This window comes from Pseudophryne corroboree, chromosome 1 (assembly GCF_028390025.1).
Source record: "Pseudophryne corroboree isolate aPseCor3 chromosome 1, aPseCor3.hap2, whole genome shotgun sequence".
NCBI lineage: Eukaryota > Metazoa > Chordata > Amphibia > Anura > Myobatrachidae > Pseudophryne > Pseudophryne corroboree.
This window is the reverse complement of record NC_086444.1, coordinates 885,505,077-885,532,726: the sequence shown is the minus strand read 5'-3', so window position 1 is coordinate 885,532,726 and position 27,650 is coordinate 885,505,077. Positions and strand designations below refer to the sequence as shown.

General features: G+C 48.1%; 1 protein-coding gene across 8 annotated transcripts in view; it reads left to right on the top strand.

The window, feature by feature from the left end:
• RUFY3 (RUN and FYVE domain containing 3) overlaps positions 1–27,650 on the top strand; it is a 282,769-nt gene that overhangs the window by 199,242 nt on the left and 55,877 nt on the right. For all 8 annotated transcript variants that reach the window (XM_063920120.1, XM_063920121.1, XM_063920122.1 and 5 more), the window contains 4 exons: positions 3,241–3,310; positions 3,405–3,485; positions 9,830–9,913; positions 10,540–10,707. In XM_063920120.1, the coding sequence (XP_063776190.1) occupies positions 3,241–3,310; positions 3,405–3,485; positions 9,830–9,913; positions 10,540–10,707 (403 nt within the window). The remainder of the gene's footprint in view (positions 1–3,240; positions 3,311–3,404; positions 3,486–9,829; positions 9,914–10,539; positions 10,708–27,650) is intronic.

Here is a 27,650-nt window from a genome sequence, read left to right as displayed (position 1 = left end):
ATGTACTCTGTAATTGGGCGCTGCGGAACCCTTGTGGCGCCATATAAATAAAGGATAATAATAATAATCATTGCAGCACATCACTGAAGATTAGAAAAACTAGTCTTGCTCGCTGCTATATTTTGGTGTAGCATTCTTTTCTGAAATTCCTCTTCCATACCTCTGGTGTTTTACCTGCTGAAGTCTACAGTTCACTGATAGTAATGCAGGGCATACACTGCCCGATAAAATGAGACAGACACTTTATCTAACGGCATGAAAGCTATCAGATACAGTGCATCCGGAAAGTATCACTGCGCTTCATTTTTACCACATTTTGTTCTACACACACTACCCCATAATGATAACGTGAAAAAAAGTTTTTTTTAGATTTTTGCAAATTGATTAAAAATAAAAAACTAAGAAATCACATGTACATAAGTATTCTCAGCCTCTGCTCAATACTTTGTTGACGCACCTTTGGCAGCAATTACAGCCGCAAGTCTTTTTGAATATGATGCCACATGCTTGGCACACCTGTCTTTGGGCAGTTTCACCCATTCCTCTTTGCAGCACCTCTCAAGCTCTATCAGGTTGGATGGGAAGCATCGGTGCACAGCCATTTTCGGATCTCTCCAGAGATGTTCAATCAGATTCAAGTCTGAGCTATGGCTGGGCCACTCAAGGACATTCACAGAGTTGTCCTGAAGCCACTCCTTTGATATCTTGGCTGTGTGCTTAGGGTCGTTGTCCTGCTGAAAGATGAACCGTCGCCCCAGTCCGAGGTCAAGAGCGCTCTGGAGCAGGTTTCATCCAGGATGTCTCTGTACATTGCTGCATTCATCTTTTCCTCTATCCTGACTAGTCTCCCAGTTCCTGTCGCTGAAAAACATCCCCACAGCGTGATGCTGCCACCACCATGCTTTACTGTAGGGATGGTATTGGTCTGGTGATGAGCAGTGCCTGGTTTCCTCCAAACATGACGCCTGGCATTCACACCAAAGAGTTCAATCTTCAGACCAGAGAATTTTGTTTCTCGTGGTCTGAGAGTCCTTCAGGTGCATATTGGCAAACTCCAGGTGGGCTGCCATGTGCTTTTTACTAAGGAGTGGCTTCCGTCTGGCCACTCTACCATACAGGCCTGATTTGTGGATTGCTGCAGAGATGGTTGTCCTTCTGGAAGGTTCTTCTCTCTCCACAGAGGAATTCTGTAGCTCGGGTTCTTGGTCACCTCCCTGACTAGGGCTCTTCTCCCCCGATCGCTCAGTTTAGACGGCCGGCCAGCTCTAGGAAGAGTCCTGGTGATTCCCAACTTCTTCCATTTATGGATGATGGAGGCCACTGTGCTCATTGGGACCTTTAAAGCAGCAGATATTTTTCTGTACACTTCCCCAGATTTTACCTCAAGACAATCCTGTCTCGGAGGTCTACAGACAATTCCTTTGACTTCATGCTTGGTTTGTGCTCAGACATGCACTGTCAAGTGTGGGACCTTATATAGGTGGTTATTCCAAGTTGATCGCTAGCTGCATTCGTTCGCTGTGCAGCAATGAGGCAAAAAAACGGCACTTCTGCGCATGAGGCGCAATCTACTATTACAACGAACGATGTAGTTTCACAAATGGTCTAGCGAAGCATTTGAGTCGCACTGCTGGCCGCAGAGTGATTGACATGAAGTGGGCGTTTCTGGGTGTCAACTGACTGTTTCCAGGGAGTGTTAGAAAAACGCAGGCGTCCCAGGAAAACGCAGGCGTGGTTGGGCAAACGCAGGGCGTGTTTGTGACGTCAAATCAGGAACTGAACAGTCTGAAGTGATCGCAAGCGCTGAGTAGGTATTGAGCTACTCTAAAACTGCACGAAAAAACTTTGCCGCCGCTCTGTGATCCTTTCGTTTGCACTTCTGCTAAGCTAAAATACACTCCCTGTGGGAGGCGGCATAGCATTTGCACGGCTGCTAAAAACTGCTAGCGAGCGATCAACTCGGAATGACCACCATAGACAGGTGTGTGCCTTTCCAAATCAGGTCCAATCAACTGAATTTACCACATATGGACTCCAATTAAGCTGTAGGAACATCTCAAGGATGATCATTGGAAACAGGATGCACCTGAGCTCAATATTGAGCTTCATGGCAAAGGCTGTGAATACTTATGTACATGTGATTTCTTAGTTTTTTATTTTTAATAAATTTGCAAAGAGCTAAAAAAAACAAAACTTTTTTCACGTTGTCATTATGGGGTATTGTGAGTAGAATTTTGAGGGAAACAATGAATTTATTTCAGTTTGTAATAAGGCTGTAACATAACAAAATGTGGAAAAAGTGAAGCGCTGTGAATACTTTCCGTATGCACTGTATCATGGCCATACACTGTGAGATATGTCACGACATCTGCTTTCCTTCCCTAGGGAGGAGACATTTACCCGTTCCTCCCTTGTGAAGGAACATGGGAAATGTAAGATGGCTGGACACGTCAGTGCTACACTGCTAGATGTCGCGGACGAATGATCACGTCTATGAGACATGCTGGACAATTTCAGAATGTCCTGCAAACCATTCATCACTGACCAGTCACAGCCACACACTATGCAATTACCAGCCCGATAATCAGCGGATTAGGATAATCACATAATGTATACCCAGCATAAGTGTGGTGTTAATTATAATCTGTTGATATTCTAAACATGAAACATAATAGAATCCCTTGTATATAATGCAGACACTGTGATAGCATTGTCCTATAAATGTGCTTCATTAGCTAATGACTTGATATTAGTATTGACTGAAAGTATGTCAGAGGAATATATCACTGTACAAAATTACTACTTCAGTATTTTGTCTCCATGAAGTCATGAATTATACATTTTCCTTTACTGGAAATGACTGTATACATTTGGAATCTAGTGCAAATACAGGTATTGATGACTATGCAGTATTGCTATATTTTTCATTCTTTTTACGGAAAAACCCAAATAATAGCAAAAATAAACATTAATTAGCTGTGCTCAAACAATAAGAGCAATTAAACATATAAACAAGTTAACTATAGGTAGGACACGACTAACAGTCAAACGTAAAATCATATCTACAACATTACAAAATAGGTTGACGTTTCGGCTATGAAGGGTCATTTTCAAGACAGTCAACAAAGGGCAACAGCACAGCATGCCTCCTGTTTGCATGCTGTGCTGTTGCCCTTTCTTGAATGGTACTATAGGCATTTTTTCTAAGCCATAATTGTACTGTTTCCCTCTATATTACAGTGCAACTGTCAACAACTTGCAGGCAAAGGTGGACGCATTAGAGAAATCCAATACAAAGTTAACTGAGGAGGTAAGCCAACGAACGTACATTTTTGAGGTTTGCCTACTCGGACACTATAATAAAGGTACTTGGGTAACTAATGTGTATCCTGACCTATTTTCAGCTTGCTGTGGCAAACAACCGAATCATTACCATGCAGGAGGAGATGGAGAGGATGAAAGATGACGGTTCTTACTATTTTAAGGTGGACTGCTGCACAAAGATGACACACTTTCTAGTTAATTGTCATGTACACTACATTGGGGGTCATTCAGATCTGATCGATACTGTGCGTTTTCACACAGCGGACAATCAGGTACTAAATGCGTATGCACCACAATGAGCATGCGCGTCGGACAACAACAAAGGGCATCGCTGGTCAGCGGCGGGATGGTGTGAAAAAGTTTACAAGGTGATTGACAGGAGGAAAGCCGTTTGTGGGTGGTAACTGACCGTTTACTGGGAGTATTCGGAAAAACGCAGGCGTGCACAAGCGTTTTCAGGGAGGGTGTCTGACGTCCGCTCCGGCCCAGATTAGCCTGATGTGATCACACTGCAGGAGTAAGTCCTGGGCTCCGCAGAGACTGCACACGCTGAATTTTAGCAGCTCAGCGTACCCAGAGCGTCGCACGCTTGCACGGCGAATATACACTCCCCTGTAGGCGGCGACTATCTGAATGCAGGACAACAAAAATCGCAGCCCAGCGATCAGATCTGAATGACCCCCATTGTACTAACAGTTTATTGTTTTGTACATCTTAAAATGTAAGAATTTTAAGGGGGAAAAAAACTGAACACAGTGCACAAAGTAAGACTGCCATTAAATGCATGTTTCTCTAACGTCCTAGAGGATGCTGGGACTCCGTAAGGACCATGGGGAATAGACGTGCCCCGCAGGAGATAAAGCACTTTAAGAAAGCTTTGGATTCTGGGTGTGCACTGGCTCCTCCCTCTATGCCCCTCCTCCAGACCTCAGTTTTACACTGTGCCCAGAGTGAAATGGGTGCACTGCAGGGAGCTCCCCTGAGTTCTCTGCCTAGAAAGCATTTTTGTTTGGATTTTTTCTCTATTTTTTACAGGGAGCACTGCTGGCAACAGGCTCCCTGCATCGAGGGACTGAGGAGAGAGGGGCAGACCTACTTAAATGATATGCTCTGCTTCCTCGGCTACTGGACACCATTAGCTCCAGAGGGGGTGAACACAGGTTCGTCCTGGGCGTTCACTCCCAGAGCCGCGCCGCCGTTCTCCTCACAGAGCCAGAAGAAAAGAAGTCAGAAGACGTCTCAGGCGGCAGAAGCCTTCAGAGCTTCACTGAGGTAACGCACAGCATTGCAGCTGTGCGTCATTGCTCCCATACACCTCACACACTCCGGTCACTGTAAGGGTGCAGGGCGCAGGGGGGGCGCCCTGGGCAGCAATATAAACACCTCTCTGATGGCAAAAGACTATATACATGTACAGGTGGGCACTGTACATGTATATAAAAGAGCCCCCGCCATTTTTAATAACTTTGAGCGGGACAGAAGCTCGCCGCCGAGGGGGCGGGGCTTCTCCCTCAGCACTCACCAGCGCCATTTCTCTCCACAGCACCGCTGAGAGGAAGTTCCCCGGACTCTCCCTTCTTTACACACGGTGAAAGGGGGTTTTGAAGGAGGGGGGGGGGAAGGCACATAATTGTCGTTTTATTACTACACAGCGCTACTGGGGAAAAGCATTCTGTGTTTCTTTCCTGGGGTATAGCGCTGGGGTGTGTGCTGGCATACTCTCTCTCTCTGTCTCTCCAAAGGGCCTTAAAGGGGATACTGTCTTCAGTAAAATAGTTTCCCTGTGTGGGTGAAGTGTGTCGGTACGCGTGTGTCGACATGTTTGACGAGGAAGGCTCGCTTAATGGAGGGGGAGTGCTTGAATGTCATGTCGCCGTCGGCAACACTGACACCGGACTGGGTGGATATGTTGAATGTCTTAAATGCAAATGTAAATTTACTGCATAAAAGGTTAGACAAGGCTGAAGCTAGGGATCAGTCAGGTAGCCAGATCATGCCTGTCCCTGTGGCGCCAGGACCTTCGGGGTCTCAAAAGCGCACCATATCCCAGGTCAATGACACAGAAACCGACACAGATACTGACTCTAGTGTCGACTATGAAGATGCAAAATTACAGCCGAAGGTGGCAAAGGGTATTCGTTACATGATTATTGCCATTATAGAGGTTTTGCATATCACTGAGGAAGCCCCTGTCCCTGACACGAGGGTTCACATGTATAAAGGGAAAAAGCCTGAGGTCACTTTTCCGTACTCATTTGAGCTAAGAGAATTGTGCGAAAAGGCTTGGGAATCTCCAGATAGGAGACTACAAGTTCCCAAAAGGATTCTTATGGCGTATCCCTTTCCACAAAAGGATAGGATACGATGGGAATCTTCGCCTAAAGTAGACAAGGCGCTGACACGCTTATCCAAGAAGGTGGCACTACCTTCTCAGGATACAGCTTCCCTCAAGGATCCTGCTGATCGCAAGCAGGAAATTACCATGAAGCACATTTACACACATTCAGGTACTATTGTTAGACCGGCTATGGCGGCTGCCTGGGTTTGTAGTGCCGTCGTGGCATGGGCAGATTCCTTATCTACGGAGCTTGACACCTTAGATAGGGATGCCATTTTAATGACCATAGAGCATATCAGAGATGCTGCCTTGTATATGAGAGATGCTCAAAGAGACATTTGTTTACTAAGCTCCAGAATAACCGCTATGTCTATTTCTGCTAGGTGACTCTTGTGGACCCGACAGTGGACGGGAGACGCCGACTCAAAGCGGCATATGGAGTCATTGCCTTACAAGGGGGAGGAGTTGTTTGGAGACGGCCTCTCGGACCTTGTCTCTACTGCTACGGCCGGTAAATCGAATTTTTTACCTTATGTGCCCCCGCAGCATGCTAAGAAGGTACCCCATTATCAGATGCAGTCCTTTTGTTCCAATAAGAGCAAGAAGGTACGGGGATCGTCCTTTTTTTCCAGAGGTAAAGGCAAGGGAAAAAAGCTGCACACAGCTAGTCCCCAGGAGCAGAAGTCCTCCCCTGCATCTGCAAAGTCCACCGCATGACGCTGGGGCTTCCCGGGGGGAGGCAGATCAAGTGGGGGCATGTCTTCGATTTTTCAGCCACGTCTGGGTTCACTCGCAGGTGGATCCCTGGGCATTAGAGATTGTTTCTCAGGGATACAGACTGGAATTCGAAGACATGCCTCCTCGCCGGTTTTTCAAATCTGCTCTGCCGACTTCCCCATCAGAGAGGGAGCTAGTGTTAGCTGCAATCCAAAAATTGTATATTCAACAGGTGATAGTCAAAGTTCCTCATCTCCAACAAGGAGAGGGATATTACTCACCCCTGTTTGTGGTCCCGAAACCGGACGGTTCGGTCAGACCCATTTTAAATCTAAAATCCCTGAACCTGTACTTGAAGAGATTCAAGTTCAAAATGGAATCACTCAGGGCAGTCATCGCCAGCCTGGAGGGGGGGGGATTGGATGGTGTCCCTGGACATAAAGGATGCATACCTTCGTGTTCCGATTTCCCCCCCTCACCAGGCGTTCCTGAGATTTGCAGTACAGGACTGTCACTACCAATTTCAGACGTTGCCGTTTGGGCTTCCCACGGCCCCGAGAATTTTCACCAAAGGTAATGGCGGAAATGATGGTGCCCCTGCGCAAGCAGGGTGTCACAATTATCCCATACTTGGGCGATCTCCTCATAAAGGCGAGGTCTCGGGAGAAGTTGCTGGACAGCGTGTCTCTGTCCATGAAGACGTTGCAAATGCACGGCTGGATTCTCAATATACCGAAGTCCCAGCTAGTCCCTGCAACGCGTCTGACCTTTTTGGGCCTGATTCTAGACACAGACCAGAAGAGGGTTTTTCTTCCGATGGAAAAGGTTCAGGAGCTCATAGCCCTGGTCAGGAACCTATTGAAGCCAAAAAAGGTTTCAGTGCATCATTGCACACGGGTTCTGGGGAAGATGGTGGCTTCATACGAGGCCATCCCCTTCGGCAGGTTCCATGCGAGGACCTTTCAATGGGAACTATTGGACAAATGGTCCGGGTCCCTTTTACAAATGCATCAAAGGATAACCCTGTCTCCCAGGACCAGGGTATCTCTCCTGTGGTGGCTACACAGTGCTCACCTACTAGAGGGTCGCAGGTTCGGCATTCAGGACTGGGTCCTGGTGACCACGGACGCAAGCCTCTGAGGCTGGGGAGCGGTCACGCTATGAAGAAATTTCCAAGGTCTCTGGTCAAATCTAGAGACTTGTCTCCACATCAACGTCCTAAAGTGGAGGGCCATATACAACGCCCTACGTCAGGCGGAGGAATTGCTTTGGGACAAACCGGTTCTGATTCAGTCGGACAATGTCACGGCAGTGGCTCATGTAAACCGCCAAGGCGGAACAAGGAGCAGAGTGGCCATGGCAGAAGCGACCAGGATTCTAAGCTGGGCGGAAGGCCATGTAAGCGCACTATCAGCAGTGTTCATCCCGGGGGTGGACAACTGGGAAGGCGGACTTCCTCAGCAGGCACGACCTGCATCCGGGAGAGTGGGGACTTCATCAAGAAGTCTTCGCACAGATCACGGGTCGGTGGGGACTGCCACAGATAGACATGATGGCATCCCGTCTCAACAAAAAGCTAAAGTGGTATTGCGCCAGGTCAAGAGACCCTCAGGCGGTAGCGGTAGACGCTCTGGTGACACCTTGGGTGTTCAGATCGGTTTATGTGTTTCCTCCTCTACCTCTCATACCCAAGGTGTTGAGAATAATAAGAATAAGCAGGGTCAGAACAATCCTCATTGTTCCAGATTGGCTACGGAGGACTTGGTATCCGGAGCTGCAAGAGTTGCTCACGGAAGATCCGTGGCCTCTAAGGCAGGACCTGCTGCAGCAGGGGCCCTGTCTGTTCCAAGACTTACCGCGGCTGCGTTTGACAGCATGGCGGTTGAACGCCGGATCCTAGCGGAAAAAGGGATTCCGGAAGAGGTCATTCCTACCCTGATCAAGGCTAGGAAGGACGTGACATCGAAACATTATCACCGTATATGGCGAAAATATGTTTCTTGGTGTGAGGCCAGAGCTGCTCCTACGGAGGAGTTCCATTTGGGCCGTCTACTTCACTTCCTTCAAACATGAGTGAATTTGGGCCTTAAACTAGGGTCCATAAAGGTCCAAATTTCGGCCTTATCCATTTTCTTTCAAAGAGAATTGGCCTCTCTTCCTGAAGTACAGACTTTTGTTAAGGGGGTGCTGCATATTCAGCCTCCTTTTGTACCTCCGGTGGCGCCTTGGATCTTAACGTGGTATTACGTTTCCTCAAGTCCCCTTGGTTTGAACCACTCAAAACAGTGGAGTTGAAATACCTCACTTGGAAAGTGGTCATGTTGTTGGCATTAGCTTCGGCAAGGCGTGTTTCAGAATTGGCGGCTTTATCACATAAAAGCCCATACCTGGTTTTTCACGTGGATAGGGCGGAGTTGAGGACTCATCCTCAATTTCTGCCAAAAGTGGTCTCATCTTTTCATATGAACCAACCTATTGTCGTGCCTGTGGCTTCACGGGACTTGGAGGATTCAGAGTCCCTGGATGTGGTCAGGGCTTTGAAGATTTATGTGACCAGAACAGCTAGGATCAGGAAGACTGAGGCTCTGTTTGTTCTGTATGCGGCCTACAAGGTTGGCGCTCCTGCTTCAAAGCAGACAATTGCTCGCTGGATCTGTAACACGATTCAGCAGGCGCATTCTACGGCAGGATTGCCATTGCCTAAATCGGTTAAGGCCCATTCCACTAGGAAGGTGGGCTCTTCTTGGGCGGCTGCCCGAGGGGTCTCGGCACTACAACTGTGCCGAGCTGCTACTTGGTCGGGGTCAAACACCTTTGCAAAGTTCTATAAGTTTGATACCCTGGCTGAGGAGGACCTCCTGTTTGCTCAATCGGTACTGCAGAGTCATCCGCACTCTCCCGCCCGTTTGGGAGCTTTGGTATAATCCCCATGGTCCTTACGGAGTCCCAGCATCCTCTAGGACGTTAGAGAAAATAGGATTTTACTTACCGGTAAATCTATTTCTCGTAGTCCGTAGAGGATGCTGGGCGCCCGTCCCAAGTGCGGACTTCTTCTGCATGACTTGTATATAGTTATGGCTTACATAAGGGTTATGTTGTAGTTTTATCGGTTGGACCGAGGCTATGTTGTTGTTCAATCTGTTAACTGGGTATCACAAGTTATACGGTGTGATTGGTGTGGCTGGTATGAATCTCGCCCTTAGATTTACAAAAATCCTTCCTCGTACTGTCCATCTCCTCTGGGCACAGTTTCCCTAACTGAGGTCTGGAGGAGGGGCACAGAGGGAGGAGCCAGTGCACACCCAGAATCCAAAGCTTTCTTAAAGTGCCCTATCTCCTGCAGAGCCCGTCTATTCCCCATGGTCCTTACGGAGTCCCAGCATCCTCTACGGACTACGAGAAATCGATTTACCGGTAAGTAAAATCCTATTTTTTCTTTCATGGACCTAGGGAAACAAGCAAGAGAGGACTGCTGATGCACAGATGCTTGGTGAAGTCAGGAAGCACTTAAAGGAAGAAACCCAGTTGCGACTGGTAAGACCATGATCTCAAATGTAACAGCAGTCTGCAATTCAGATGTCAGTCGGTATGTGGCCTCATGTGAAATGGGTGTAGCTATAACAGTGATGTGTTGTTCAGAGGAGTGACCAAACGTGGCCTGTTGGAAGGTATCATCACTTAGTACCGCAGCAGCTTTGCACATAAATTAGGAGTAGGCCATATGTGTAAAGTGTTGTCTTTGATTACATTATTTACTCTTATCAGTGTAAAGGAAAGTGCTGTCTTATATTTTAAATGCTTAGAAAGTTCCTGGCTCAGTCTCTCCTCTTTTATACTGTACCTGCCAGCATTATTTATGTTTGGCTGGCAATGCCAGTAGGAATAAGAGGAAGCTGATTAAACAGATGAGACCTATAAATCCAAGCATTTAGAGATGTGATTTTCTAGTAATTTTATTGGGGGGGGGGGTTATTACTTAAATATAATTATAAAAGTTAATACTAGTCTCTTCTGAAATTATTTCATATTTTGTTTATTCACTTGCTATTTTGAAACTTTGTTGTAGACATGGCTCATGGTTGTATAACCGTATCAGTCTATTACTAGGGCTTTTAAGAGGTGTTTTTCATTTTGTTTCTAATATCTTCTCTTTGTTTTAGGATGTAGAGAAGGAACTAGAGGTACAGATAGGAATAAGGCAAGAGATGGAGATGGCCATGAAAATGCTGGATAAGGATGTGTGTGATAAGCAAGATACTCTAGCAGCACTCAGACAGCAGCTTGATGATCTCAGGGCCTTAAAACATGAACTCTCCTTTAAACTGCAGGTCAGCAGCCAGTATTGAAACAAAGATTTTAATCATTTCTGGTTGTTGGATGGGCGGTGTTGTGAGCGTGAATGAGTGCGGCACCTGATTGGATGGTTTTGGGGTCTGTATAATCAGATGTCACGTTCATTACCTTCTTCCCAGTTTGTATTGCTTGCCCTGTTGTCAGGAGAATCTTCTAGATATCAAACTCTGTCAGGCACTGATCATCAGGTAAAAGTGTGAGGGAGGAGAGGTTGCCTATTTACTATATTATAACCAAAAAAGAATCAGTCTCTCTCTTTCCCTCCCCCTCTCTCCACTGAAAACACATGATAGTATGCATAGTAAAGTGCCAAAGCTTATTGCGTTCAATTTTAGTTGGAGGCATACACCCTGGTGGTGTTGAACTGTACTGTATATTAAAGCTCTTAAGCATGTCATTTTAATCTCTATACAGGTTGAGTATCCCTTATCCAAAATGCTTGGGACCAGAGGTATTTTGGATATGGGATTTTTCCGTAGTTTGGAATAATTGCATACCATAATGAGATATCATGGCGATAGGACCCTAGTCTAAGCACAGAATGCATTTATGTTACATATACACCTTATACACATAGCCTGAAGGTCATTTTAGCCATTATTTCTCTGACGTCCTAGTGGATGCTGGGTACTCCGTAAGGACCATGGGGTATAGACGGGCTCCGCAGGAGACTGGGCACTCTTAAAAGAAAGATTAGGTACTATATCTGGTGTGCACTGGCTCCTCCCTCTATGCCCCTCCTCCAGACCTCAGTTAGTATCTGTGCCCGGCCAGAGCTGGATGCACCCTAGGGGCTCTCCTGAGCTTCCTAGAAAAGAAAGTATTTGTTAGGTTTTTTATTTTCAGTGAGATCTGCTGGCAACAGACTCACTGCTACGTGGGACTGAGGGGAGAGAAGCGAACCTACCTGCTTGCAGCTAGCTTGGGCTTCTAAGGCTACTGGACACCATTAGCTCCAGAGGGATCGAACACAGGCCCAGTCCTCGGTCGTCCGGTCCCGGAGCCGCGCCGCCGTCCCCCTTGCAGAGCCAGAAGAACGAAGATAAGTTGAAAATCGGCGGCTGAAGACTCTGGTCTTCATTAAGGTAGCGCACAGCACTGCAGCTGTGCGCCATTGCTCCCTTAGCACACCACACACTCCGGTCACTGATGGGTGCAGGGCGCTGGGGGGGGGGCGCCCTGGGCAGCAATTAGATTACCTTACTTGGCGAAAAGCACATAATACAGTCTGATAAACTGTATATGTGCATTAACCCCCGCCATTAAAGTACATAAAAGGACAGAAGCCCGCCGCTGAGGGGGCCGGGCCTTCTTCCTCAGCACACCAGCGCCATTTTCTGTTCACAGCTCAGCTAGAAGGAAGCTCCCCAGGCTCTCCCCTGCAGTATCCTGGTACACAAAGGGTAAAAAAGAGGGGGGGGGCACATAAATTTAGGCGCAAAACTGTGTATATAAGCTGCTATAGGGGAAAAATCACTCAGTATAGTGTACATCCCTGTATTATATAGCGCTGTGGTGTGTGCTGGCATACTCTCTCCGTGTCTCTCCAAAGGGCCTGGTGGGGGAACTGTCTTCAAATAGAGCATCCCCTGTGTGTGTGGTGTGTCGGTACGCGTGTGTCGACATGTCTGAGGTAAAAGGCTACTCTAAGGAGGTGATAGAGCAGATAAGTGTGTGGGAGGGTGTCTCCGTCAACAACACCGACACCTGTTTGGATATGTGTAAGTGCTGAGGTAAAATTATTGCACAAAAGGTTAGGGAACAGAAAGGAAATCTACCCTGGTCTGTCCCTATGTCACAGAGTCCTTCAGAGTCTCTCTATGCTCACTATCCAAAATAACAAAGTATCGACACGGAGTTTAACTCCACTGTCGACTACGATAATGCAAAGTTACAGCCAAGAGGGCTAAAAGATATTCAATATATGATTATTGGAATAAAAGATGATTTGCATATCACTGATGACTCATCTGTCCCTGACACGAGAGTACACATGTTAAGGGGAAGAATGCTGAGGTAAATTTCCCTCCTCTCATGAGGAAAAAGAGCGGGAATCTCCAGACAAGAGACGGCAGCTTCCCACAAGAGAATTCTCAGGCTGTATCCTTTCCCCACTAGGGCCAGGATGTGTTGAGAATCTTCCCCTTGGGTGTCCTGTTTGCACTAGCTATTCTCAGGGATCCTGCAGATAGTGCGCACATTCTAGTATACTACCCAGACCGGCGATTGTGTCGGCATGGGTTTATAGCGCTGTGGCAGCGTGGACAGGTACCTTATCAGCAGAGATTGAGACCCTAGTATGTATATAAATATTTTAAGATGCTGTCTTAAGTGATAGATATATAATTATAAAGCATGCCCAAAGGGTCCTAGAGACAAAAGCTATGTCGATTTCTGCTTGACGTGTCCTGTAGAATATACATTGGACAGATGATGCCGACTTAAGAGGCATATGGAAGGCTGAGGATTGTGTGGAGAAAGGTTCTCGGGCCTGGTCTCCACAGCTATAGCTGGTAATTCTGATATTTTGCCTTATATTCCTGCACAGCCTAGGAAAGCACGACATTATTAAATGCAGCTTTTCGAATAAAGAAACAAGAAAGTCTGAGGTGCGTCCTTTCTTGTCAGAGCCGGGGGCAGAGGAAAGAAGCTGTACATCACAGCTAGTCCCCAGGAACATAAGTCCTCCCCGGCCTCTACAAAAATCCACCGCATGTCGCTGGGGCTCCACAGGCGGAGCTAGGCCCGGTGGGGACACGCCTTCGTAAGTTCAGCCACAAGTGGGTTCACTCCCTGTTAGATCCCTGGGCAATAGAAATTGTATCGCAGGGATACAGGCTGGACTGTGAGAAGATGCCCCCTCACCGAGGACCCGGCGGGCTTCCCCCCAAGAGAGGGAGCCAGTGTTAACTGTAATTCGTAAATTGTATTTTCAACAGGTGGTGGTCAAGGGTCCCCTCCTTCAACAAGAGAGTGTTATTATTCGACCATGTTATAATCCCGAAACCAGACGGTTCGGTTAGACCCATATTGAATTAAAATCCCTGAACATATACCTGAAAAGGTTCAGGTACAAGATGGAATCGCTAAGAGCGGTCATTGCAAGCCTGAAATGAATCAGGACATAAGGGATGCATACCTTCGTGTCCCCATTTATCCACCTCATCAGGCGTACCTCAGAATTGCGGTACGGGATTGTCATTACCAATTTCACCAAGGTAATGGCGGATATGATGGTGCTCCTGAGGAAGCAAGGTGTCACTATTATCACATACTTGGATGATCTCCTCATAAAAGCGAGATCAAGAGAGCAGTTGCTGGACAGCGTATCACCTTCTCTGGAAGTGAAACGGCAACACGACTGGATTTTATATATTCCGAAGTCGCAGTTGGTTCCTACAGCTCATCTGCCTCGCCATGATCCTAGACACAGACCAGAAGAGGGTTTATCTCCCGATAGAGAGAGCTCAGGAGCTCATGACACTGGTCAGGAATCTATTGAAAACCAAAACAGGTGTCAGTGCATCACTGCACTCGAGTCCTGGGAAGGATGATGGCATCATACGAGGCCATCCCCTTCGGCTGGTTCCATGCAAGGACAATGGAACTTACTGGACAAGTGGTCCGGATCACATCTTCAGATGCATCGGTTAATCACCCTATCCCCCAGGACCAGGGTGTCTCTCCTGTGGTGGCTGCGGAGTGCTCACCTTCTCGAGGGCCGCAGATTCGGCATTCAGGACTGGGTCTTGGTGACCACGGATGCAAGCCTCCGAGGGGTGGGGGGCAGTTACACAGGGAAGAAAATTCCAAGGTTTGTGGTCAAGCCAACAGACTTGCCTTCACATCAATATCCTGGAACTAAGGGCCATATACAACGCCCTAAGTCAAGCGGAGTTCCTGCTTCGCGACCAACCGGTTCTGATCCAGTCAGACCGCAGGGGCTCATGTAAACCGCCAGGGCGGCACAAGGAGCAGGGTGGCGAGGGTAGAAGCCACCAGAATTCTTCGCTGGGCGGAGAATCAAGTAAGCGCACTGTCAGCAGTGTTCATTCCGGGAGTGGACACGACCTCCACCCGGGAAAGTGGTGACTTCATCAGGAAGTCTTCACGCAGTTTTGCAAATTAAAAAGATAAAAAAGGTTTTACGCTGGGTCAAGGGACTCTCAGGCGATAGCTGTGGTCGCACTAGTAACACCGTGGGTGTTCCAGTCGGTCTATATATTCCCTCCTCTTCCTCTCAGACCCAAGGGCTGAGAATTGTAATAAACGGAGGAGTGTGAACAATATTCTTTGCTCCGGATTGGCCAAGAAGGACTCGGTACCCGGAACTGCAAGAAATGCTCTCAGAGGACCCATGGTCTCTGCCTCTCAGTCAGGACATGTTACAACAGGGACCCTGTCTGATCCAAGACTTACCGCGGCTGCGTTGGACGGCATGGCGGTTGAACGCCGGATCCTAGCGGAAAAGGGCATTCCGGATGCAGTTATTCCTACGCTGATAAAGGCTAGGAAAGACGTGACAGCAAGACTTTTTCACTGTATATGGCGAAAATAGGTTGCTTGGTGTGTGGCCGGGAAGGCCCTACAGAGGAATTCCAGGGGGGTCGATTCCTGCACTTCCTACAGTCAGGAGTGATTATGGGCCTAAAATTAGGATCCATAAAGGCCAAGATTTCGGCCCTATCCCTTTTTCTCTCAAAAAGAACTGGCTTCACTGCCTGAAGTTCGGACGTTGTTACAGGGGTGCTGCATATTCAGCCCCTTTTGTGCCTCCAGTGGCACCTTGGGATCTTAACGTGTGTTGGATTCCTAAAATCCCACTGGTTTGAGCCACTTAAGACCGTGGAGCTAAAATATCTCACGTGGAAAGTGGTCATGCTTTTGGCCTTAGCTTGGACTAGGCGTGTGTCAGAATTGGCGGCTTTGTCATGTAAAAGCCCATATCTGATCTTCCATATGGAAAGGGCAGAATGGAGGACTCGTCCCCAATTTCTCCCTAATGTGGTATCATCGTTTCATTTGAACCAACCTATTGTGGTGCCTGCGGCTACTAGGGACTTGGAGGATTCCAAGTTGCTGGACGTAGTCCGGGCCCTGAAACTTTATGTTTCCAGGACGGCTAGAGTCAGGAAAACTGACTCGCTATTTATCCTGCATGCACCCAACAAGCTGGGTGCTCCTGCTTCAAAGCAGACTATTGCTCGCTGGATCTGTAGCACGATTCAGCTTGCACATTCTGCGGCTGGACTGCCGCATCCTAAATCAGTAAAAGCCCATTCCACGAGGAAGGGGGCTCTTCTTGGGCGGCTGCCCGAGGGGTCTCGGCTTTACAACTTTGCCGAGCTGCTACTTGGTCGGGTTCAAACACTTTTGCAAAATTCTACAAGTTTGATACCCTGGCTGAGGAGGACCTTGAGTTTGCTCATTCGGTGCTGCAGAGTCATCCGCACTCTCCCGCCCGTTTGGGAGCTTTGGTATAATCCCCATGGTCCTTACGGAGTACCCAGCATCCACTAGGACGTCAGAGAAAATAAGAATTTACTCACCGGTAATTCTATTTCTCGTAGTCCGTAGTGGATGCTGGGAGCCCGTCCCAAGTGCAGACTCTCTGCAATACATGTATATAGTTATTGCTTAACTAAAGGGTTATTGTATGAGCCATCTGTTGAGAGAGGCTCAGTTATTGTTCATACTGTTAACTGGGTATAGTTATCACGAGTTGTACGGTGTGATTGGTGTGGCTGGTATGAGTCTTACCCTGGATTCCAAATCCTTTCCTAGTAATGTCAGCTCTTCCGGGCACAGTTGCCCTAACTGAGGTCTGGAGGAGGGGCATAGAGGGAGGAGCCAGTGCACACCAGATATAGTACCTAATCTTTCTTTTAAGAGTGCCCAGTCTCCTGCGGAGCCCGTCTATACCCCATGGTCCTTACGGAGTACCCAGCATCCACTACGGACTACGAGAAATAGAATTACCGGTGAGTAAATTCTTATTTTTTTATAAGTTTGTGCATTAAACAAAGTGTGTCTACATTCACACAATTCATTTATGTTCCATATACACCTTATACACACAGCCTGAAGGTCATTTAATAAAATCTTTTTAATAACTTTGTGTATTAAACAAAGTTTGTGTACATTGAGCCATCAAAAAACAAACTTTTCACTATCTCACTCTCACTTAAAAAAGTCCGTATTTCGGAATATTCCGTATTTCGGAATATTTGGATATGGGATACTCAACCTGTACTACATGTTACAGTACTAATGTAATTCATATTTCTCTAACGTCCTAGAGGATGCTGGGGACTCCGTAAAGACCATGGAGAATAGACGGGCTCCGCAGGAGATAGGGCACTTTAAGAAAGCTTTGGATTCTGGGTGTGCACTGGCTCCTCCCTCTATGTCCCTTCTCCAGACCTCAGTTTTACACTGTGCCCAGAGGATGAAGGGCGCACTGCAGGGAGCTCTCTTGAGTTCTTTGCTACAGAAAGCATTTTTGTTTGGATTTTTACTTTTTCACAGGGAGCACTGCTGGCAACAGGCTCCCTGCATCGAGGGACTGAGGAGAGAGGGGCAGACCTACTTAATTGATAGGATCTGCTTCCTCGGCTACTGGACACCATTAGCTTCAGAGGGGGTGAACACAGGTTCGTCCTGTGCGTCCACCCCCGGAGCCACGCCGCCGTTCTCCTCACAGTGCCAGAAGAACAGAAGCAAGAAGACGTCTCAGGCGGCAGAAGCCTTCAGCTTTACAGAGGTAACGCACAGCACTGCAGCTGTGCGTCATTGCTCCACATCACCTCACACACTCCGGTCACTGTATGGGTGCAGGGCGCAGGGGGGGCGCCCTGGGCAGCAATAATAACACCTCTTAGATGGCAAATAGGTATATACATGTACAGCTGGGCACTGTACATGTATATAATTGAGCCCCTGCCATTTTACACGATTTTAAACGGGACAGAAGCCCGCCACCGAGGGGGCGGGGCTTCTCCCGCAGCACTCACCAGCGCCATTTCTCTCTCCGCAGAACGCTGAGAGGAAGCTCCCCGGACTCTCCCCTGCTTACACACGGTGAAGGGAGTTTAAAAAGAGAGGGGGGGGGGGGGCACATAATTGGCAGATAAAGTATAATACAGCGCTGCTGGGGAAAAGCATTCTGTGTTGGACTCCAGGTTGTTGCGCTGGGGTGTGTGCTGGCCTACTCTCTCTCTGTCTCTCCAAAGGGCCTTTCAGGGGATACTGTCTTCAGAAAAAGTTTCCCTGGGTGTGTGCAGTGTGTCGGTACGTGTGTGTCGACATGTTTGATGAGGAAGGCTCGCTTAATGTGGAGGGGGAGTGCTTGAATGTCAGGTCGCCATCGGCAACGCCGACACCGGACTGGGTGGATATGCTGAATGTCTTAAATGCAAATGTAAATCTCCTGCATAAAAGATTAGACAAGGCTGAAGCTAGGGATCAGTCAGGTAGCCAGTCCGTGCCTGTCCCTGTGGTGCCAGGTCCTTCAGGGTCTCAAAAGCGCCCCATATCCCAGGTCGCTGACACAGATACCGACACAGATACTGACTCTAGTGTCGACTATGAGGACGCAAAATTGCAGCCGAAGGTGGCAAAAGGTATTAGGTACATGATTATTGCCATAAAAGAGGTTTTGCATATCACGGAGGAACCCCCTGTCCCTGACACGAGGGTACACGTATAAAGGGAAAAAGCCTGAGGTCACGTTTCCGTCCTCATTTGAGCTAAGCGAATTATGCGAAAAGGCTTGGGAATCTCCAGATAGGAGACTCCATATTCCCAAAATGATTCTCATGGCGTATCCTTTTCCACAGAAGGATCGGATACGATGGGAATCTGCGCCTAAAGTAGACAAGGCGCTGACACGCTTATCCAAGAAGGTGGCACTGCCTTCTCCGGATACTACTTCTCTCAAGGTTCCTGCTGATCGCAAGCAGGAAATTACCATGAAGCACATTTACACACATTCAGGAACTATAGTTAGGCCGGCCATGGCGTCGGCCTGGGTTTGTAGTGCTGTCGTGGCATGGGCAGACTCCTTATCTACGGAGATGGACACCATAGATAGGGATGCCATTCTAATGACCATGGAGCATATCAGAGATGCTGCCTTGTATATGAGGGATGCTCAGAGAGACATTTGTTTACTAAGCTCTAGAATAAACGCTATGTCTATTTCTGCTAGGCGGCTCTTGTGGACCCGACAGTGGACGGGAGACGCCGACTCAAAGCGGCATATGGAGTCATTGCATTACAAGGGGGAGGAGTTGTTTGGAGAAGGCCTCTCGGACCTAGTCTCTACTGCTACGGCCGGTAAATCGAATTTTTTACCTTATGTTTCCCCGCAGCATTCTAAGAAGGTACCACTTTATCAAATGCAGTCCTTTCGTTCCAATAAAAACAAGAAGGTACGAGGATCGTCCTTCGTTGCCAGATATAAAGGCAAGGGAAAAAAGCTGCACTCAGCTAGTTCCCAGGAGCAGAAGTCCTCCCCTACTTCCGCAAAGTCCACAGCATGACGCTGGGGCTTTCCGGGGGGGGGGTCAGATCAAGTGGGGGCACGTCTTCGTCTTTTCAGCCACGTCTGGGTTCAATCACAGGTGGATCCCTGGGCAATAGAGATTGTTTCCCAGGGATACAGACTGGAATTCGAAGACATGCCCCCTCGCCGGTTTTTTAAATCGGCTCTGCCGGCTTCCCCGTCAGAGAGGGAGCTAGTGTTAGCGGCAATTCACAAATTGTACATTCAACAGGTGATAATCAAGGTTCCTCATCTCCAGCAAGGAGAGGGTTATTATTCATCCCTGTTTGTGGTACCGAAACCGGACGGTTCGGTCAGACCCATTCTAAATCTAAAATCCCTGAACCTGTACTTGAAGAGGTTCAAGTTCAAAATGGAATCGCTCAGAATGGTCATCGCCAGCCTGGAGGGAGGGGATTGGATGGTGTCCCATGTTCCGATTTTCCACCCTCACCAGGCGTTTCTGAGATTTGCAGTACAGGATTGTCACTACCAATTTCAGACGTTGCCGTTTGGTCTTTCCACGGCCCCGAGAATTTTCACCAAGGTAATGGCGGAAATGATGGTGCTCCTGCGCAAGCAGGAAGTCACAATTATCCCGTACTTGGACGATCTCCTTATAAAGGCGAGATCTCGGGAGAAGTTGCTGGACAGCGTGTCTCTGTCCGTGAAGACGTTGCAGATGCACGGCTGGATTCTCAATTTACCGAAATCCCAGCTAGTACCTGCAACGCGTCTGACCTTTTTGGGCCTGATTCTAGACACAGACCAAAAAAGAGTTTTTCTTCCGGTGAAGAAGGCTCAGGAGCTCATAGCCCTGGTCAGGAACCTTTTAAAGCCAAACAAAAGTTTCGGTGCATCATTGCACAAAGGTTCTGGGGAAGATGGTGGCTTCATACGAGGCCATCCCCTTCGGCAGGTTCCATGCGAGGACTTTCCAATGGGACCTATTGGACAGATGGTCCGGGTCCCATCTACATATGCAGAAACGGATCACCCTGTCTCCCAGGGCCAGGGTATCTCTCCTGTGGTGGCTGCACAGTGCTCACCTCCTAGAGGGTCGCAGGTTCGGCATTCAGGACTGGATCCTGGTGACCACGGACGCGAGCCTCCGAGGTTGGGGGGCTGTCGCACTGGGAAGAAATTTCCAAGGTCTCTGGTCAAGCCTAGAGACTTGTCTCCACATCAATGTCCTGGAGTTAAGGGCCATTTACAACGCCCTACGCCAGGCGGAGGAATGGCTTCAGAACAAACCGGTTCTGATTCAGTCGGACAATATCACGGCAGTGACTCATGTAAACCGCCAAGGCGGCTCAAGGAGCAGAGTGGCCATGGCATAGACCAGGATTCTGCGCTGGGCGGAAGGCCATGTAAGCGCACTATCAGCAGTGTTCATCCCGGGGGTGGACAACTGGGAGGCGGACTTCCTCAGCAGGCACGACCTGCATCCGGGAGAGTGGGGACTTCATCAAGAAGTCTTCACACAGATCGTGGATCGGTGGGGACTGCCTCAAATAGATATGATGGCGTCCCATCTCAACAAAAAGCTAAAGAGGTATTGCGCCAGGTCAAGAGACCCTCAGGCGGTAGCGGTAGACGCTCTGGTGACACCATGGGTGTTCAGATCGGTCTATGTGTTTCCTCCTCTGCCTCTCATACCCAAGGTGTTGAGAATAATAAGACTAAGAAGGGTCAGAACAATTCTCATTGTTCCAGATTGGCCAAGGAGGACTTGGTATCCGGATCTGCAAGAGTTGCTCACAGAAGATCCGTGGCCTCTTCCTCTAAGGCAGGACCTGCTGCAGCAGGGGCCCTGTCTGTTCCAAGACTTAATGCGGCTGCGTTTGACGGCATGGCGGTTGAACGCCGGATCCTAGCTGAAAAAGGGATTCCGGAGGAGGTCATTATCGTATATGGCGGAAATATGTTTCTTGGTGTGAGGCCAGAGCTGCTCCTACGGAGGAGTTCCATTTGGGCCGTCTGCTTCACTTCCTTCAAACGGGAGTGAATTTGGGCCTAAAGGTAGGGTCCATAAAGGTCCAAATTTCGGCCTTATCCATTTTCTTTCAAAGAGAATTGGCTTCTCTTCCTCAAGTACAGACTTTTGTGAAGGGAGTGCTGCATATTCAGCCTCCCTTTGTACCTCCGGTGGCGCCTTGGGATCTTAACGTGGTATTAAGTTTCCTCAAGTCACCTTGGTTTGAACCACTCAAAACAGTGGAGTTGAAATACCTCACTTGGAAAGTAGTCATGTTGTTGGCCTTAGCTTCTGCAAGGCGTGTTTCGGAATTAGCGGCTTTATCATATAAAAACCCATACCTGATTTTTCACGTGGATAGTGCAGAGTTGAGGACTCGTCCTCAATTTCTGCCCAAGGTGGTCTCATCTTTTCATATGAACCAACCTATTGTCGTGCCTGTGGCTACACGGGACTTGGAGGACTCAGAGTCCCTGGATGTGGTCAGGGCTTTGAAGATTTACGTGACCAGAACAGCTAGGATCAGGAAGACTGAAGCTCTGTTTGTTCTGTATACGGCCAACAAGGTTGGCGCTCCTGCTTCAAAGCAGACAATTGCTCGCTGGATCTGTAACACGATTCAGCAGGCGCATTCTATGGCAGGATTGCCATTGCCTAAATTGGTTAAGGCCCGTTCCACTAGGAAGGTGGGCTCTTCTTGGGCGGCTGCCTGAGGGGTCTCGGCACTACAACTGTGCCGAGCTGCTACTTGGTCGGGGTCAAACACCTTTGCAAAGTTCTATAAGTTTGATACCCTGGCTGAGGAGGACCTCCTGTTTGCTCAATCGGTGCTGCAGAGTCATCCGCATTCTCCCGCCCGTTTGGGAGCTTTGGTATAATCCCCATGGTCCTTACGGAGTCCCCAGCATCCTCTAGAACATTAGAGAAAATAGGATTTTACTTACCGGTAAATCGATTTCTCGTAGTCCGTAGAGGATGCTGGGCGCCCGTCCCAAGTGCGGACTTCTTCTGCAAGACTTGTATATAGTTATTGCTTACATAAGGGTTATGTTGTAGTTGGTCGGTCTTGAACCGAGGCTATGTTACTTGTTCATACTGTTAACTGGGTAGTTTATCACAAGTTATACGGTGTGATTGGTGTGGCTGGTATGAATCTCGCCCTTAGGTTACATAAATCCTTTCCTCGTACCGTTCATCTCCTCTGGGCACAGTTTCTCTAACTGAGGTCTGGAGGAGGGACATAGAGGGAGGAGCCAGTGCACACCCAGAATCCAAAGCTTTCTTAGTGCCCTATCTCCTGCGGAGCCCGTCTATTCCCCATGGTCCTTACGGAGTCCCCAGCATCCTCTACGGACTACGAGAAATAGATTTACCGGTAAGTAAAATCCTATAATATATATATATATATATATATATATATATATATATATATATATAAATGGATGTATGTGTATATATGTGTTCCAGCATAACTCTGGAATGCCTGGAGCAATTTACTTCAAACTTGGTACACATATGCCTTACAATCTGGGGAAAATATACGGTGAGGGTAAGACACCCCTAGCACCCCTGGGGGCGGGGGTGGGAAGGGGGTGACATGTAAAAATGCATATGTTTCATGGTCGCGGAGTTGAATAGTGACACTCCCGATGCCGCTTTAGTCCAAGTTCAGCCCTCATCAGCATGGGGGGTGAGAAGGGGTAGTGAACTTAAATTAGAAGATGGGCGCAAAGCAAATAGGCTTTCTGCGGTAGGATTTCCACGCGGGCGAAGCTGCTGACTAAAAGGTAGTGTGTGTGTGTGTGTGTGTGTGTGTGTGTGTGTGTGTGTATCTATATATAGCAAATACCACTGACTCATCAGAAAATCTCCTAAACCATAAGGAAATTTGGACAGTAGCTTGCCTTTGTGACACAGGCACCCACTAAGAAGGGATTTTTCAAAATTCCACCCACATAGGGTTAAAAGGGATGACATGATTATTGGAAATTCCCCTCTTCACAGAGGAGAGTCATGGTGCCGGCAATACCAAGTCATGGAGGAGGGAGGACACAATGCTCTGTTCCTGGAAAGCTTGATCGTTAGCAACTGCTTATCTGCTGTATAAAGGGTACCAACAGCTCTACCAGTGACCTTAAGTGTTGTGCAAAATCTTTACCTTTTTACCTCAAAGGAGGAGCCCTACAGAGAGCAAGAAACTAAGCAGGGAGACCTAGGGCCCTTTTGAAATAGTCAGCCTGCAAACCTTACATGATTAACAGACAGCGGGTGGAGCTTGGCCTGTCGTCCTAGTATTTACAGCACTGAGCAGGGAAGCATCAGAGGCGGGATGGGGCAGAGAAGGAGGCATATTATTCTCCTCAGCACCAGCATTTTGACAGCATCAATCCGGAGAAGGCCAGAGATGCGACCTGACAAAGATTGGCATTATTCTTTAAATTCCGAAGCACGGTTATTCAGCTAGTTACACTATATAGCAATACTCCTACAAAACCATAGTTACAGTATGTGCAGAAAACTCTTGGTTACAGCACAACTGTCTTTTATAACCACAGTCTGCACTTATGCAAATGGTAGGGTGTAGTATGAGTGGTCGGCAGCCGGGATCCCGGGGGCCAGCATACCGGCGCCGGGATCCCGACCATCGGCATACCGACAGCTTAACAAGCGCTAATGAGCCTCTTGCGGGCTCGCTGACCTTGCCACGCTGCGGGCACGATGGTGCGCTACGCGCGCCATGCTATTTATTCTCCCTCCAGGGGGGTCGTGGACCCCCAAGAGGGAGAATTTGTCGACATGCCGGCAGTCAGGATCCCGGCCGGCGGCATACTGAAGACCACACATATGGTAATAGTGCATATTATTTACCATGGGAACCACAATGGGCCTTACTTTTATGGATTGAAGGAAACATAGGAATAGGTTATTTTTGTTCTAATTGTATATCATATTACTGGTAATAGACTAGTGGTTTTATGGGCCAAAACTAATGGTGGTAAATGCAAAGATACAGGGTACACATTGTGGCAATTGTGATTTATTTATTTTTGACCATGCCCTTATTTAATATGTACGAACTGCACAAAATTGCTACATTAGTTGAGCGTACAGTGATGTAACGTACAGGTTCACCTGCTCTCTCTGCTTCCTTCAGAATGAGAAGGCAAAATGTTGCTGCCTTTGTGAATAAATAGTGAAAAAAAGCCTCCATTTCTCTATCGTCCTAAGTGGATGCTGGGGTTCCTGAAAGGACCATGGGGAATAGCGGCTCCGCAGGAGACAGGGCACAAAAAAGTAAAGCTTTACTAGGTCAGGTGGTGTGCACTGGCTCCTCCCCCTATGACCCTCCTCCAGACTCCAGTTAGATTTTGTGCCCGAACGAGAAGGGTGCAATCTAGGTGGCTCTCCTAAAGAGCTGCTTAGAGAAAGTTTAGTTTAGGTTTTTTTCTTTACAGTGAGTCCTGCTGGCAACAGGATCACTGCAACGTGGGACTTAGGGGGAAAGTAGTAAACTCACCTGCATGCAGAGTGGATTTGCTGCTTGGCTACTGGACACCATTAGCTCCAGAGGGATCGAACACAGGCCCAGCCGTGGAGTCCGGTCCCGGAGCCGCGCCGCCGACCCCCTTGCAGATGCTGAAGCGTGAAGAGGTCCGGAAACCGGCGGCTGAAGACTCCTCAGTCTTCATAAGGTAGCGCACAGCACTGCAGCTGTGCGCCATTTTCCTCTCAGCACACTTCACTGGGCAGTCACTGAGGGTGCAGAGCGCTGGGGGGGGGCGCTCTGAGAGGCAAATATAAACCTTATACAAGGCTAAAAATACCTCACATATAGCCCATAGGGGCTATATGGAGATATTTAACCCCTGCCTGACTGGAAAAATAGCGGGAGAAGAACCCGCCGAAAAAGGGGCGGGGCCTATCTCCTCAGCACACGGCGCCATTTTCTGTCACAGCTCCGCTGGTCAGAACGGCTCCCAGGTCTCTCCCCTGCACTGCACTACAGAAACAGGGTAAAACAGAGAGGGGGGGCACATTAATGGCTATATATATATATATTAAAGCAGCTATAAGGGAGCACTTAATATAAGGATATCCCTTGTATATATAGCGCTTTGTGGTGTGTGCTGGCAGACTCTCCCTCTGTCTCCCCAAAAGGGCTAGTGGGTCCTGTCTTCATTAGAGCATTCCCTGTGAGTTTGCGGTGTGTGTCGGTACGTGCTGTCGACATGTATGAGGACGATATTGGTGTGGAGGCGGAGCAATTGCCAAATATGCAGATGTCACCCCCCAGGGGGTCGACACCAGAATGGATGCCTTTATTTGTGGAATTACGTGATGGTTTATCTTCCCTTAAACAGTCAGTTGAGGACATGAGGCGGCCGGACAATCAATTAATGCCTGTCCAGGCGCCTCAAACACCGTCAGGGGCTGTAAAACGCCCTTTGCCTCAGTCGGTCGACACAGACCCAGACACGGGCACTGATTCCAGTGACGACGGTAGAAATTCAAACGTATTTTCCAGTAGGGCCACACGTTATATGATTTTGGCAATGAAGGAGACGTTACATTTAGCTGATACTACAGATACCGTAAAACAGGGTATTATGTATGGTGTGAAAAAACTACAAACAGTTTTTCCTGAATCAGAAGAATTAAATGACGTGTGTGATGAAGCGTGGGTTGCTCCTGATAAAAAGTTGATAATTTCAAAAAAGTTATTGGCATTATACCCTTTCCCGCCAGAGGTTAGGGCGCGCTGGGAAACACCCCCTAAGGTGGACAAGGCGCTCACACGCTTATCCAAACAAGTGGCGTTACCCTCTCCTGAGACGGCCGCACTTAAGGATCCATCAGATAGAAAGATGGAAGTTATTCAAAAGAATATATACACACATGCAGGTGTTATACTACGACCAGCTATAGCAACTGCCTGGATGTGCAGTGCTGGAGTAGTTTGGTCAGAATCCCTGATTGAAAATATTGATACCCTAGATAGGGACAATGTTTTACTGTCGTTAGAACAAATAAAGGATGCATTTATCTATATGCGTGATGCACAGAGGGATATTTGCACACTGGCATCTCGGGTGAGTGCTATGTCCATTTCAGCCAGAAGAGCCTTATGGACACGACAGTGGACAGGCGATGCGGATTCAAAACGTCACATGGAGGTTTTGCCGTATAAAGGGGAGGAGTTATTTGGAGTTAGTCTATCAGACTGGGTGGCCACGGCTACTGCCGGGAAATCCACTTTTTTACCTCAAGTCACTCCCCAACAGAGAAAGGCACCGACCTTTCAACCGCAGCCTTTTCGCTCCTACAAAAATAAGAGAGCAAAGGGCTTGTCGTACCTGCCACGAGGCAGAGGAAGAGGGAAGAGACACCAACAGGCAGCTCCTTCCCAGGAACAGAAGCCCTCCCCGGCTCCTGCAAAAACCTCAGCATGACGCTGGGGCCTCTCAAGCGGACTCGGGGACAGTGGGGGGCCGTCTCAAAAATTACAGCGCGCAGTGGGCTCACTCGCAGGTAGACCCCTGGATCCTGCAGATAATATCTCAGGGGTACAGGTTGGAATTAGAGACGGATCCTCCTCATCGTTTCCTGAAGTCTGCCTTACCAACCGTCTCTTCCGAAAGGGAGAGGGTGTTGGAAGCCATTCACAAGCTGTACGCTCAGCAGGTGATAGTCAAAGTACCCCTATTACAACAAGGAAAGGGGTATTATTCCACTCTATTTGTGGTACCGAAGCCGGATGGCTCGGTAAGGCCTATTCTAAATCTGAAGTCCTTGAACCTCTACATAAAAAAGTTCAAGTTCAAGATGGAGTCACTCAGAGCAGTGATAGCGAACCTGGAAGAAGGGGACTTTATGGTATCCTTGGACATCAAGGATGCGTATCTACACGTTCCGATTTACCCCGCACACCAGGGGTACCTCAGGTTCATTGTTCAAAACTGTCACTATCAGTTTCAGACGCTGCCGTTCGGATTGTCCACGGCGCCTCGGGTCTTTACCAAGGTAATGGCCGAGATGATGATTCTTCTTCGAAGAAAAGGCGTATTAGTTATCCCATACTTGGACGATCTCCTAATAAGGGCAAGGTCCAGAGAACAGCTGGAGACAGCTTTAGCACTATCTCAAGAGGTGCTAAGACAACACGGGTGGATTCTGAATATTCCAAAATCCCATTTAATCCCGACAACTCGTCTGCTGTTCCTAGGAATGATTCTGGACACGGTTCAGAAAAAGGTTTTCCTTCCAGAGGAAAAAGCCAAGGAGTTATCCGATCTGGTCAGGAACCTCCTAAAACCAGGAAAAGTGTCAGTACATCAATGCACAAGAGTCCTGGGAAAAATGGTGGCTTCTTACGAAGCAATTCCATTCGGCAGATT